Consider the following 13,095-nt stretch of genomic DNA (forward strand, 5'->3'; position numbering starts at 1 on the left):
CAACCCCTTTTTCCTCTCAATAAAACCTACTTCACCTGAAGGTTGCTTTTGGGTCCTCTCTGTCCTACACACACAACACATATTAAAGTAAAACAGGCTTTTCAAATAAACAAATACTAAATAATTTTGAAACTACCACAAACTCTTTATTTTACAAAATACAATTGTACAAAATAAAAAACCTGCAGCCATTCATAGACTTGTATTTAGTGCTTGGGCTGCAGCTATGTTTTCTGGAAACCACCAGATGTCAGTGTGCCGACTGAGTTCAGTGCCCAGAAGCTTTGAATCTGAAGCTGCATAAAGCGCTGTTCAGACCACTTTAGTTCTGATTGTCCAGGTGTTGTCTGGGTCACTAAGTCTGCTTTAGCTTTTACAATTAATACGCTTAGAAATGTTTTACCTTTTTTAGTTATTTGTTACATGAATCTGGCTGATTTTGCCTAAAGCTTACAATGAGGAACTCCCATTAAAGAATTACATGGATAACTATTAGGCTGTTGACTGGCTCAGTCAGCTCTGGGTTTCTTATCTAGTTCATGTGACAGGAGTTTTAATTACAAGTACAGAACCATGAATGGAGCTATAGTGGCAGTAGAAAAATATGAATGTCCTGAAACTGTCACATAGTACAGTCTGAACAGCATTAAGCTGCCCTGAATCACATTAACACATGGTTAAAGACTTAAAGACCCACAAACGGCAAACATGCTAAAAAGGGAAATTGGAAAGTGTGAAAGCTGTTAGATGACAGCCTTAAAGTGCAGCAGAGTTGTCTAATCTGTCAGTTAACAGATGTGTCAGTGATCCCCTGCAGCAGCTTCCTGTTTTTACTCAAACTTTTGACAGATAAAAGCAAGTAGGGTTAAACTCACCAATGTTACTCATTCATACCTCACTTTAGACAAAAGTGTTTCCCAAATGAGTAAATGTGATTTTAAATTAGGAGATACTCATGTTAAACTGGTACAGATACAAGTCTTACTTACTCCTCAGGCCTACTAGCAATTTTAAGTTGCTTTGGATAAAAGCGTCAGCTAAATTAATAAATGTAAATGTTTTAATGGACTGTGGTGTAGAAACAGTGGTCATCGTAGGTGCATGTCCACTGTGAGAGACATAATCTAAAATCCAGAAATCACAATGTATGATTTAACTATTTATTTGTATGATACAGCTGCAAATAAGTATTTGAACACCTGAGAAAATCAATGTTAATATTTGGTACAGTAGCCTTTGTTTGCAATTACAGAGTCAAACGTTTCCTGTAGTTTTTCACCAGGTTTGCACACACTGCAGGAGGGATTTTGGCCCACTCCTCCACACAGATCTTCTCTAGATCAGTCAGGTTTCTGGGCTGTCGCTGAGAAACACGGAGTTTGAGCTCCCTCCAAAGATTCTCTATTGGGTTTAGGTCTGGAGACTGGCTAGGCCACGCCAGAACCTTGATATGCTTCTTACAGAGCCACTCCTTGGTTATCCTGGCTGTGTGCTTCGGGTCATTGTCATGTTGGAAGACCCGGCCTCGACCCATCTTCAATGCTCTAACTGAGGGAAGGAGGTTGTTCCCCAAAATCTGGCAATACATGGCCCCGGTCATCCTCTCCTTGATACAGTGCAGTCGCCCTGTCCCATGTGCAGAAAAACACCCCCAAAGCATGATGCTACCACCCCCATGCTTCACAGTAGGGATGGTGTTCTTGGGATGGTACTCATCATTCTTCTTCCTCCAAACACGGTTAGTGGAATTATGACCAAAAAGTTCTATTTTGGTCTCATCTGATCACATGACTTTCTCCCATGACTCCTCTGGATCATCCAAATGGTCATTGGCAAACTGAAGACGGGCCTTGACATGTGCTGGTTTAAGCAGGGGAACCTTCCGTGCCATGCATGATTTCAAACCATGACGTCTTAGTGTATTACCAACAGTAACCTTGGAAACGGTGGTCCCAGCTCTTTTCAGGTCATTGACCAGCTCCTCCCGTGTAGTTCTGGGCTGATTTCTCACCTTTCTTAGGATCATTGAGACCCCACGAGGTGAGATCTTGCATGGAGCCCCAGTCCGAGGGAGACTGACAGTCATGTTTAGCTTCTTCCATTTTCTAATGATTGCTCCAACAGTGGACCTTTTTCACCAAGCTGCTTGGCAATTTCCCCGTAGCCCTTTCCAGCCTTGTGGAGGTGTACAATTTTGTCTCTAGTGTCTTTGGACAGCTCTTTGGTCTCAGCCATGTTAGTAGTGTTCAAATACTTATTTTCCTCACTGTACATTTCACCTCCTGTTTCCTCCCCGTTCTCTCTCCCTCTTTCTCTGCCTACATGAAGCTAACTATGGAAATATTGTCATCATTCATACTGATGAACTGCTGATATCATTGCTGTCCATTCTGCAGCAACACACAGAAGCCAAAAGCTTGTCTATGGCCCCTTTCCTCATGAACACATACAGGACTAAGTCTGCAAGAGGACTCAACCTAAGAAAGACGAGAGACAGGATGGTGAGGGCCTTATTAAAGCTGGCTCCAAGGAGCATAATGATGTCGGGCAGGAACAGCAGCGTGTAAATAAGCAGCACCAGAACCAGAATTCCCACAATTCTTCGTTTTTCATCAGAGGGGACAGAGATGGCAGCAGACAGGGCTCTGAGGGTCCCAACCAGGAAGAAGATTAACAGTGGGAAGGGAAGGAGGAGGAGGACAGCTAAGATTTTGTTTGTTACCACATAACTGACATAGACGGCATAGACAAGAGAAAGGACCCAGACCAGGACACAGACCGCCACAGAGGTCTTGATGGTTCGTCTGAAGCGGTACCACAGCGGGTGTGCGATGACCAAATACCTGTAACACAAGATGGACACAAAGTCTTTGAGGAGCTTCAGAGTTATAAACTAATATAATGTTCAGACACAGAAGGAGCTCCACACATACTGGATAGACAGATACCTTCCCAGGGCGATGCAGACCATGAAGCAAACACTGGCAAACAGACTAAAGTAGTAAATATGAATGGCCTTGTTCGGAACATGTTGTGCCACCTCAACGATCATAGAGAGCTGAAGGAGGTCAGAAATGAGAAGGTTGATGACGTAGATCGGAGCAACATGATCACTTCTCACCTGCAGGTAAAAGTAAACAACAGTTTTAAACATGTTGTGAAGTCCAACTCCTCCCAAATCTGTCATCTGGCTCTGCAGCTGCAGTCAGAGCCATTTCTGACTTTTCCATCAAACTCTCCTTTGTGTTATCAGATGTGACACACTGGCCAATCACTGCAGTAAGACTAAGAGCCAGATTTCCTGCAGCTTCTGCAGCAGTTTTTCAGCCACAGATATGAAGCATTCTGGCTCAAACCTAGAGAGGTGAACCCTCTCCTCATTATGTGCGACTGAAGTCGGACTTAAGTCCGAGTCTCTAAATCGAGTCGCCATCTCTGCTATAAACAAAAATTAAACAATTGACTATTATGAACACAATATTTAATTGGTGTGCTACAAACCATGCCGTAATGTCCTTCTCCAAGGATATTCTTAAGTAATTGTTATCCTGAAGTTCTTTGAAATCTGGGATTAATAGATTGACTTTCTCAAAATATTGCTCTACTATGCTTCTATGTTTATCACATTTCAGGAGAAAATGTGTCTCTGTCTCCACCTCACCTGTCGAACAGTGCTCACAGACTCTATATTCTTTAGGTAACCAGGACTTTTTATGTTTTCCTGTTTCAGTTGCAGGGTCACTGAGTCTGGACTCTGCTGATATCTCTGACAGTAGAGAGAGATTCAGCCATTTCATAATCTCTGTTTAGGACCAGATAACAATCTAGTTTGTGTTTTGGGTTTTTTTTTTGTCTCTTCATCCAAATGTTCCAAATAAGTATTTTTGCTTTAGTGATCAATGTGTTTGTAAAGCAGTCCTGGTTTGAGAGAGGTGGGTGTGTGTGTGTGTGTGTGTGTGATGTTGCAGGTTGTCTGTGTTAATAATTGCAGACAGACACAATACACATTATAAAATAAGCCTCAGTCATATTGTACATACCATAGAATAAAGAGCATAGATGGCCAGAAGGGTCAAAGGAAGGCCAATAGCAATGATTATGCATGTCACTGCATGTATGATTTTGATATGCTTATCGTCGATGGACGTGATGTTGCTGTAATCATAGCTTTGGTCCTGTGAGGTGCTGTTAATGTAGAAATCTTTCATTGTTCAGAGTGAAACCTGTTGAGAGATCAGGTTATTTAAAGTGAGAAGGTTTTTTAATATCTAACATTGTTCAGTGACATCACTAAAGCTGTGAGGTGCAAGTTCATGTAAATACAGTGTACCAACAGTAGACCCACAATCAGATCAAATTAAAAACTGCTGTCTTTTCTGTTCTATATGTTTATATAAAAATGCATGCATATTAAATTTTCACGATTGTTTGCCGTTCTTATCTCTACATATAAGAAAAAGGTAATGTCACAAAATTTACCTATGAAAGCTGTCCAGTGAGTTCTTTACACCAATGTCTGATGTGTTGTCCTCTGCATTCAAACAGTCTAAATATGAAGTAATAACATGAAGTAGGTTCCTGTAAATCTACACCTCCTCTTCTAAGGAAGTATAGCCAGAAGTTTTGAAATAATGTTGCACCTTTTTTTTTTTTTTTTTTTTTAACCATTTATGTAGAAGCAGATGCATTTACCTCAGCTGAAAGAGAAGAGGTCCCCTTGCAGTCCTGTAGATGAACCGTTGGCCTGCCTGTGTTCTCAGGGTTGGAGCAGCCCTTTAAAAAGTGTGTGGGCTTCTACGGATGTAGCATCTCAACACCCCACCTTTTGGCCCCTGTTCAGGTTTCCACAACATCTCAAAATGAATGCCATGGATTTCTACATTTTCTTCATCACAATATGCAGCTTCATATTAAAGTCACACAAGTGGAACACTGGGATCTTTTATTTTGAAGCTTTCATTGAAAAGGTAAAATTATTGACCGACTTTGGACTCGAGTTTGTTTGACTGCACTATAAACTGACACACCAGTTAATCCAAAACCTGTGTAATAATTCTGACATTGTTGCACTCAGGTGCTATATAAATAAATATAGTGGAACCTGACGGCAGGCGTGTAATTTTACATTACACAGTTGGCCATTTTTAAATACTTTAAGTTGTGAGATTGATAGTGATTTGACACTAACCAGTTTGATCATTCCAACATTAAGGAGATGATGATTTAGACTTGAACCTAACTAGCTGTTATTTTTACCCATATTTTAGTACATGTTTCCAAACTTTGAACACTGTCAACAAGTTTGATGAATCATCCCTGTAATGCTGAGTAAAAGCAGAAGAGCAATAGGTAATTTATATATATGGTATAATGAAGTAAAATTCAATTGCGTAACTGTGCTAGTGTGCGTGTTCTCAAGAGAGTGAGGCAGACGGTGAGAATAATGCAATAGTCATTACTGATGGATGATCATGGACTGGGAGGTTTTGGTACCTATTAATCAACTTCATTGGGTGTTAAAATCCTCTCACTATGTCTTCAGGTCAACAGTTGGCTAACAGTGATGCAGCTGATCTACAGTAGCTGAGCTCTTAAGGTGTAGTCCATCTCGATCTAATTTAAAATCATTCTTCTTACCTACAAAGCTCTTAATGGTCAGGCACCATCTTATCTTAAAGAGCTCATAGTACCTTACTACCCCACCAGAGCACTGCACTCCCAGAATGCAGGGTTACTTGTGGTTCCTAGAGTCTCCAAAAGTAGACTAGGAGCCAGAGCGTTCAGCTATCAAGCTCCTCTCCTGTGGAACCAGGTTCCAGTTTGGGTTCAGGAGGCAGACACCATCTCCACATTTAAGAGTCCCCGTGTTCCTGCTCGACACCCTCTCTCTCTTTGTCTCCCTCTGAGTGGATGCGTGAGTGCAGAGTGGAGCCTACGGAGCGTGAGAGTTTCTATCTGTGTTTCTTTCTGTGTTTTTGGTATGTTAGTTTTATGTTGTGTAGTTGGTGGTGGTTGTTGGTGTGTGTTCGGGTAGAGGGGTTGTCAGCCGGGCATCATGAACGTGGGGGAAAAAGTGAAGCTGTGGTGGTGGGAAATGTGTTGCTGTATAACCTGGTTCTGCCAGGAGGGCTAGCCTGGAAGACAGGAGGGTTAAAGTATTTGGGTGTGTTTCTGGGTGAGGAGTGGGTGATGTTAAAGAACTGGGATAACATGCTGGAAAAGGTTGAAGGGCGATTAAAGAAGTGGAAGTGGCTCTTACCGAGAATGTCCTACAGAGGGAGGATGCTTATCATTAATAATCTGGTGTCCTCCTCTTGTGGCAGAAACCGCCTTGTGCGGATCCCCCTTCTGATTTACTTTTGGTTAACTAATTTTGGGATAAATTGCATTGGATTCCCCAGTCCGTTTTTGTTTCTACCCAAAGACCAGGGAGGACAAGGACTTGTTCACTTGGCCAGCAGGGGCGCTGCTTTCCGGCTGCAGTTCATCCAGAGACTGCTGTTTGGCCCAAAAGACCTGGTCTGGAGACCTCTGGCGCGTTGGGTCCTGCAGAACTTCCATCGCTGTGGATTAAAACTGAGCATTTACTAAGAAGGACTATTAAGTTATTGTCAGTAGTTAAACCTTAAAGGTTAGCATTTCATAGGAATCACATCAGATGAAAGGAACTTCTAGTGACGGTTACACACCTTGGAGAATATAAGCAAGTTACACGAACATGCCATCAGATTATGAACGGATAAATACAGTGTGACAATAATACAATATGAGTGACAATAATACATCAGAAACGGCATTTCAGAACGATGGCATGTAATACTTTTGTCCTCTTAGGGGAAGTCTGGTTCCATGAGGAGACTGAAGATAGCAAATGATTATATTCTTTAAACAATCATTTGCGCAGGAGCTGGAGAAATTAATTTTAACACAAGATAACATTTCGGTTATATCATTTCTAACTAAGAGGGCAGAAGGAGCTGGAAATAAAGCATTAGTTAAAAACATCACTTAAATGAATGTCAAGGATCATTGGTGAAGATTAAAACACTGCGCAATTAACTTATATGGATTCTTCTTTTCGATGGTAACAACATGGTAACATAACTACTCATGGAGTGGAGATACCTATTTAGTAACTTAACAAAGATTATTTAATTAAACAAGGTAATGTAAGTTTTTGAGGACAAAGGAATGTGGGCTGTCCTCCTCTGGTGTTCTGGAGTTTCTCACCAATTCAAATCTGGGCGTGAAGAGGAGAATATCCTTTGATATGAGGTAATGAAACAAAGAGGAAGGTCAATTGCCATGGTTACGTGTGTGGGGGGCAGTTTAGGGTTTCCTGCCCTCTTTCAAAAAGAGGGCTGATAGGCTGTTCAGGAGAAAGTTAATTTCTGGTTAGTGTTAGTATTTGTCATTTTAACAGTCAGGCACTGAGTCTTATCTGGCTGCTGCACCAAAGGTGGCAAGTTTTATGATCGAACTGCCCTGAAACAGCACTTAGGGAAAGCAAACCTTTCACGTCCTCCTCTGGGTCATTTCAGCTGTCTGTTGAGGGTTGATATCTCAACCCCCTCCTTTTCTTTCTCTCAAGGAGACAGAAAGAATTTGGGATCTCCAGATTTGATATAAAATGAACAGATCCACTACATTAGTTTATCCTTATTATTGTACAGATCTTTGCGAATCATCAACATCCCTCTTAATTTTCACTGTGCAGTTACTAATATGATTGATATGATTTTAAATCAAGACTAGTGTAAAACCATTTATTTATCTGTCAATATACAATGTACTTATGTATATTATAACCCCAATATTTTACACACCACTGTTTCCCTAAAACATATGAACCATGAACTCAAAGACAGATCAGATCTCAGATGCACTGCATAATGTTACAGAGTGACACTTATTGCTTGTTTGATGTGACAGGAAATGTTTGGTTAACACTAGTGAGTAACAGTCTTCATCTTCATGGAAGTTAGTGAAGTTGATTAAATCAGAAGCCACAGAGTGACATTTATTTTTGCACTAATTCGTCAAAATAGAACTTGTTCTTTGAAATGTAGAACTTGACACAGGCTTTCCAAGGTCATGTTAAGGTCATTTGCTGAGCTAAAGTAAGCTAAAGGTGACTGTGACTGTCCAAAACAGGCCAGAATCTTTCTCTCCTCTCTACCTCTTTGGTCAACTGTCTGACACAAATGCCTTGATAAGGATGCATTCCTGTGATCCATCTCCTAGGTATACCAAGGTTGAGATTAGCTTTATTTGTTAACTACAGAAAGACTAGGTTTATGTAGAAAAGGAACTCAGGTTAATTTAGGAAAGCATAGTTTCTTGATTTGAACCAATACCCAATAGAATATACAGAGGGGTGAATAATAACCTTATTATGATGCTTAGTGAATCTCTGTAGGTCTGGTGGATCTAGTTAACTATATTCAGGGGTGGTCCACTGGTTAGGGGTTGGCCCTTCTCCAAATAAATACTGTTTGTGGAACTATTTACTATTGACAGACATCTGAAACATGACAAGGGGCCCAAACTGCACATTGCTTGTAGGTCCACAGGCCAAAAAAGTTTGGGAACTGCTGTTTTTATCTTTAATGCAGTGTTAGATATGTTATTATATTTATCTTTATGTGACGACTTTTTAAAAAAGGGAATAAAATGCAGTGTACTAAGTAGTACAATATTTCCATCTAAAATATAGGGGAGCAGAAGTATAAAGTAGTAGACAGTGTAAATGCTCAGTGCAAATACCACAAAATTGCACACAGTACTTCAGTGAATGTACTTTGTTACTTTGCAGCACTGTACAGTACAGTGCAATACTTAAGTTCCATTTTTAAGATCAGGTATAGAGACACACTACACACATTAGCAGCCTTTCCATAATCCGCTCCTTTAAGCAACAGGTATCACTCTGCAGATGCCCACAGCTCCTCACTGTATGACAGCTAACAGCAAACCCAAGCTCACTGCTGGACATCACCACCTTGTGTAACAACTTTGATCTTTTTGACTTCTTTGATTATAGCAGCATCAATTCAAAGCACAGTAGCTCTGATATCTAAAGCTCAGTTTACCAGCTAGTCTCTTGGTGTGTCTGTCCGCTCTTTGCAGATGAGCAGATAAACTCTGTAAAGCTTGGAGAGAGTGTGTGATAATTTGTTGTGGACTGATGACCGATCTCTTTCACATACAGGTGACATCCATTGTGTTGCTCTAAGCCTCCTGTCACTTTTAAATCTCTTAGGCCACAATGAACAGATTTAGACAACATCTGGGAATTGTTTGGTTTGTACACGTTTCAGCCAATCAGAGTTTAAAAATGCATCAATGACTTTGACTGTCCACATTTTCCTGCACGTGTGAAATGATCACATTGATCCAATCTTCATTATCAGCCTCCTCATCTCTGACATCATTCAGCTCTTCTGCATGATCATTTGGGTGTCAAGGCTGGTCGCTTCTACAACAACACTTAGTTCATTTAAATCTTTGGTCTGATGTCCATGGAATGCATTGATATCTATTGATACTTGATAATGTCATACATTAGTACTTGTATTCTATATGTTCTTATTTGAGTCAAACTGTGTATCTTAACGTGTACTATTAGTGTGTATAATTTAGAATCTAATTACGGTTCTCACTAGATTGACATATGGCATAGCAATATACAGATAATCAATAACTTTAGATTTGTGACCAATATCATCTCTTTGATGGCGAGTTGATATGATATTCTATCTACCTTCAGTTGAGAGACTTGTTTTGGACATGCTAGCTTTGGCACATTGTATTTGGACTATGAAAATTAATTTCCAGAAACACACTTAATGTTTTCAGAAAGATCGATGAAAGAAAGACAGGCTAGACCAGAGGTGATGTCATGACTTTGCCTCTGTGCTCCTGTCTGCTAATAATAAATACTGAGTATATTAAAGAATGAATACTGCTAATAAAGGTTATTGTTACAAAATAAAATTTGAGTTGATGCTCACGTATTCTCATCAGGAATGGTTATGTGGAGGCAGAGGAGAAAACAGACTGAGGTAAAGCCATTGTTTCTGGGAATGCAAATTATGCAAACTGTGTCAGGCTGTCTCTTCTAAAATATATTGTGCTGAGGGGTGAGAGTTTAGTCATAACATTTGATTTGAATAAGATGTATATCTCAGAGCAGAAGGGCATTCAACAGGTGTCACAGCAGAATGGATAATAAATGACAAATCTAAATAAACTGCAATTCAACCTTAAACTAGATATTGATGTGAGCTTGCGCCTTGTATATATGTTAAATATACAGGTGCTGGTCATAATTAGAATATCATCAAAAGGTTGACTTATTTCAGTAATTCCATTCAAAAAGTGAAACTTGGATATTATATACATAAATTTTTTTTAGAAATGTTGGCCAAGTGAAAAGTATGAGCATGTACAGCACTCAGTACTTAGTTGGGGCTCCTTTTGCCTGAATTACTGCAGTAATGGGGCGTGGCATGGAGTGTTCTGCCCTTAATTTTATTGTAGTATGGACACTTTATGTAGTTTTGAGCTAATTTTATTTTGAAATGTGTTTCACTTTGAAAGTCAGTTTTCAGGAAGTCAGCCATTTTGTTTTAGTTCTTAATGAGCTACATGTGGTGAGGTTTGTGCCACCGACACCACCGTCTGTAAGTTTTGTTAATATTGAATTGCAGGATTATATTATGTATATTTTGTGGGAATGTTTGCTATAGATGGAGATTTTGGTTATTGTATGCTAATGGGTGTGTTGGAATGCATTCATATGGTGTTAATTAAAGTTAATTGTTGCTATTTCATTTGCATTTTAGTTTACTCTATGAAGGAATGTGTACTAATTAAAATCCAAAGGAAATTCAAAATTTCCTTTCATCAGAACATAACTTTGGACCACTCAGCAGCAGTCCAGTTCTTTTTGTCTTTAGCCCAGGCGAGACGCTTCTGACGCTGTGTCTTGTTCAAGAGTGGCTTGACACAAGGAATGCGACAGCTGAAACCCATGTCTTGCATACGTCTGTGCGTGGTGGTTCTTGAAGCACTGACTCCAGGTGCAGTCCACTCTTTGTGAATCTCTTGTTTCACAATCCTCTCCAGGGTGCGGTTATCCCTTTTGCTTGTACACTTTTTTCTCCCACATGTTTTCCTTCCCTTCGCCTCTCTATTAATGTGCTTGGACACAGAGCTCTGTGAACAGCCAGCCTCTTTAGCAATGACCTTTTGTGTCTTGCCCTCCTTGTGCAAGGTGTCAATGGTCGTCTTTTGGACAGCTGTCAAGTCGGCAGTCTTCCCCATGATTGTGTAGCCTACAGAACTAGACTGAGAGACCATTTAAAGGCCTTTGCAGGTGTTTTGAGTTAATTAGCTGATTAGAGTGTGGCACCAGGTGTCTTCAATATTGAACCTTTTCACAATATAGGTACTGATTTTGGGGTTTTCATTAGTTGTCAGTTAAAATCATCATAATTAAAAGGAATGAACACTTGAAATATATCAGTCTGTGTGGAATGAATGTATACATTATACAAGTTTCACTTTTTGAATGGAATTACTGAAATAAATCAACTTTTTGATGATATTCTAATTATGACCAGTATAGATGTTAAATCAAGTAAGCATATATTCGTCTTTCCTGTTGATTCAGTCTGTTGTTGTGATATACTTTACGTACACTGTGTTCATGCCTGCCTTCAATTGTTTAAAAGAAGGTTTGTATGCAAAGCACAAAAGTATAGAATGCCCGCAGAACATTGTTCTCATGCAGATTTGTAAAGATTTTTAAAGACAAGAGAATATGCTAATTGTGGAGCAGAATATTTAAACATTTAGTCAAATGAATGTTGAGGCGTGTGATAGTGCTTTTGCCCGCCAACCCTGTTCTATTTGTGCATCATTTACATTTTCATGCTGCTCCTTTGAAAAGTAGGTGTAGATTATCATCAACCGGCTGCATGCTATCGACTTGGTATATTTATGGAGGCTGTTTGGATGCAGGGGACAAAACATCAGGCACTGGAGTAAGGAACTCATTCAGATGGAGTTTTGCAGCTTTTCAAGGGAAATTTTGTCATTACCATTTTCTGATATGTAGAGCTATTGAACAGATAAATGAACTGTAACAAAATCCGTGTATGGTTCGTTCTTGATTATTTCGTCCCAAAACCAGATCAGAAAAAACAAAAAAAGAAGTAGTTTTTTTGGGTTTTAAAACCAAAAAGGAAAACAGACTAACGGAAAACAAAAAGACATCAAATATTGATTTTGATATTTAATGAATCCGATACGGTAGCAGATAGGGGATGGCAGTGCCTGATTAAATGTAGGCCAGTGGTTCTCAACCTTTTTTGGGCCAGCGCCCCCCTATCCATTATCCAGGTCCCTTACCCCCCCCCCATAAAAAAAGTTGTTTGCTATTTGCCCTGAATATTGTTGATTTTCATTTATTGTTACTATTGTTATTAAATACATGGAAAAGGTAACAAAACCATGTGAAAAGTAATTCTATTTAACTAATAAGTGAATATTCCTCCCAGAAACTGTGTGTGAAGCCAGATACTGTTTTCTTGGATGGGGCACTTCATAAGTGGGGGTGGTATGGGGTTCTCCCCTAGAAGATTTTGAGCATTAAACACTTTCCTGCATTATGGTGAAAATTTCTCTTCCAATTTCTACCTTTTCTGCACCATTTATGGTGGAAATATCTAAAAATTCAGGTGGCAGGTGACAATTCAAAATATAATTATAATGGAATATAATGTATTCTATTATATAATTCTGTGTTTCCCACAGAATGACAGTGTAACTGTGGCGCAGACACAGCATGCTAGCCTCGAAAACCCCGCTGTATTCTAACATTAACTTAGCTCTCCTTATTAGCTAGGCTCCTTACATGCTTGCTAATAACTTTTAATAGCTGGATCTCCGACATTGACAGCGTTGTGTTGGACAGATTTGTGCAGCTGTGTTAACGAGGGAGAGAGAACGAGAGATTCAGAGACGGATGAAAGAGACGAGCGAGAGGATGTGCTGCGTGAATACGCACTGCCTGCAGCTCAAATACGG

At 39.8% G+C, this 13,095-nt stretch overlaps 1 protein-coding gene across 1 annotated transcript; it reads right to left on the reverse strand.

The window, feature by feature from the left end:
- Positions 1-2,251: 2,251 nt before the first annotated feature.
- Positions 2,252-4,565, reverse strand: LOC119912921 (G-protein coupled receptor 4-like). The gene is made up of 4 exons (XM_038732195.1): positions 4,480-4,565; positions 4,041-4,223; positions 2,949-3,121; positions 2,252-2,843 (listed from the first exon to the last, which is right to left on the reverse strand). Exons 2-4 carry the CDS (start codon positions 4,206-4,208, stop codon positions 2,354-2,356), a joined length of 831 nt encoding a protein of 276 aa, XP_038588123.1. The 5' UTR covers positions 4,209-4,223; positions 4,480-4,565; the 3' UTR covers positions 2,252-2,353.
- Between the last annotated feature and the right edge of the window lie 8,530 nt (positions 4,566-13,095).

The sequence above is a fragment of the Micropterus salmoides genome, unplaced genomic scaffold (assembly GCF_014851395.1).
Source record: "Micropterus salmoides isolate LMB-PRFRI ecotype aquatic unplaced genomic scaffold, ASM1485139v1 Ms_hic_scaffold_2, whole genome shotgun sequence".
Classification (NCBI taxonomy): domain Eukaryota; kingdom Metazoa; phylum Chordata; class Actinopteri; order Centrarchiformes; family Centrarchidae; genus Micropterus; species Micropterus salmoides.

What these genes read in the sequence shown, in the direction of transcription:
- LOC119912921 (XM_038732195.1), bottom strand. Translation starts at nt 4,208, where the DNA reads ATGAAAGATTTCTACATTAACAGCACCTCACAGGACCAAAGCTATGAT. An exon ending in TCTATGCTCTTTATTCTATG is followed by an intron (nt 3,122 to 4,040) that starts GTATGTACAATA and finishes TTTTACCTGCAG; the next exon opens with GTGAGAAGTGATCATGTTGC. An exon ending in GTCTGCATCGCCCTGGGAAG is followed by an intron (nt 2,844 to 2,948) that starts GTATCTGTCTAT and finishes CTTGTGTTACAG; the next exon opens with GTATTTGGTCATCGCACACC.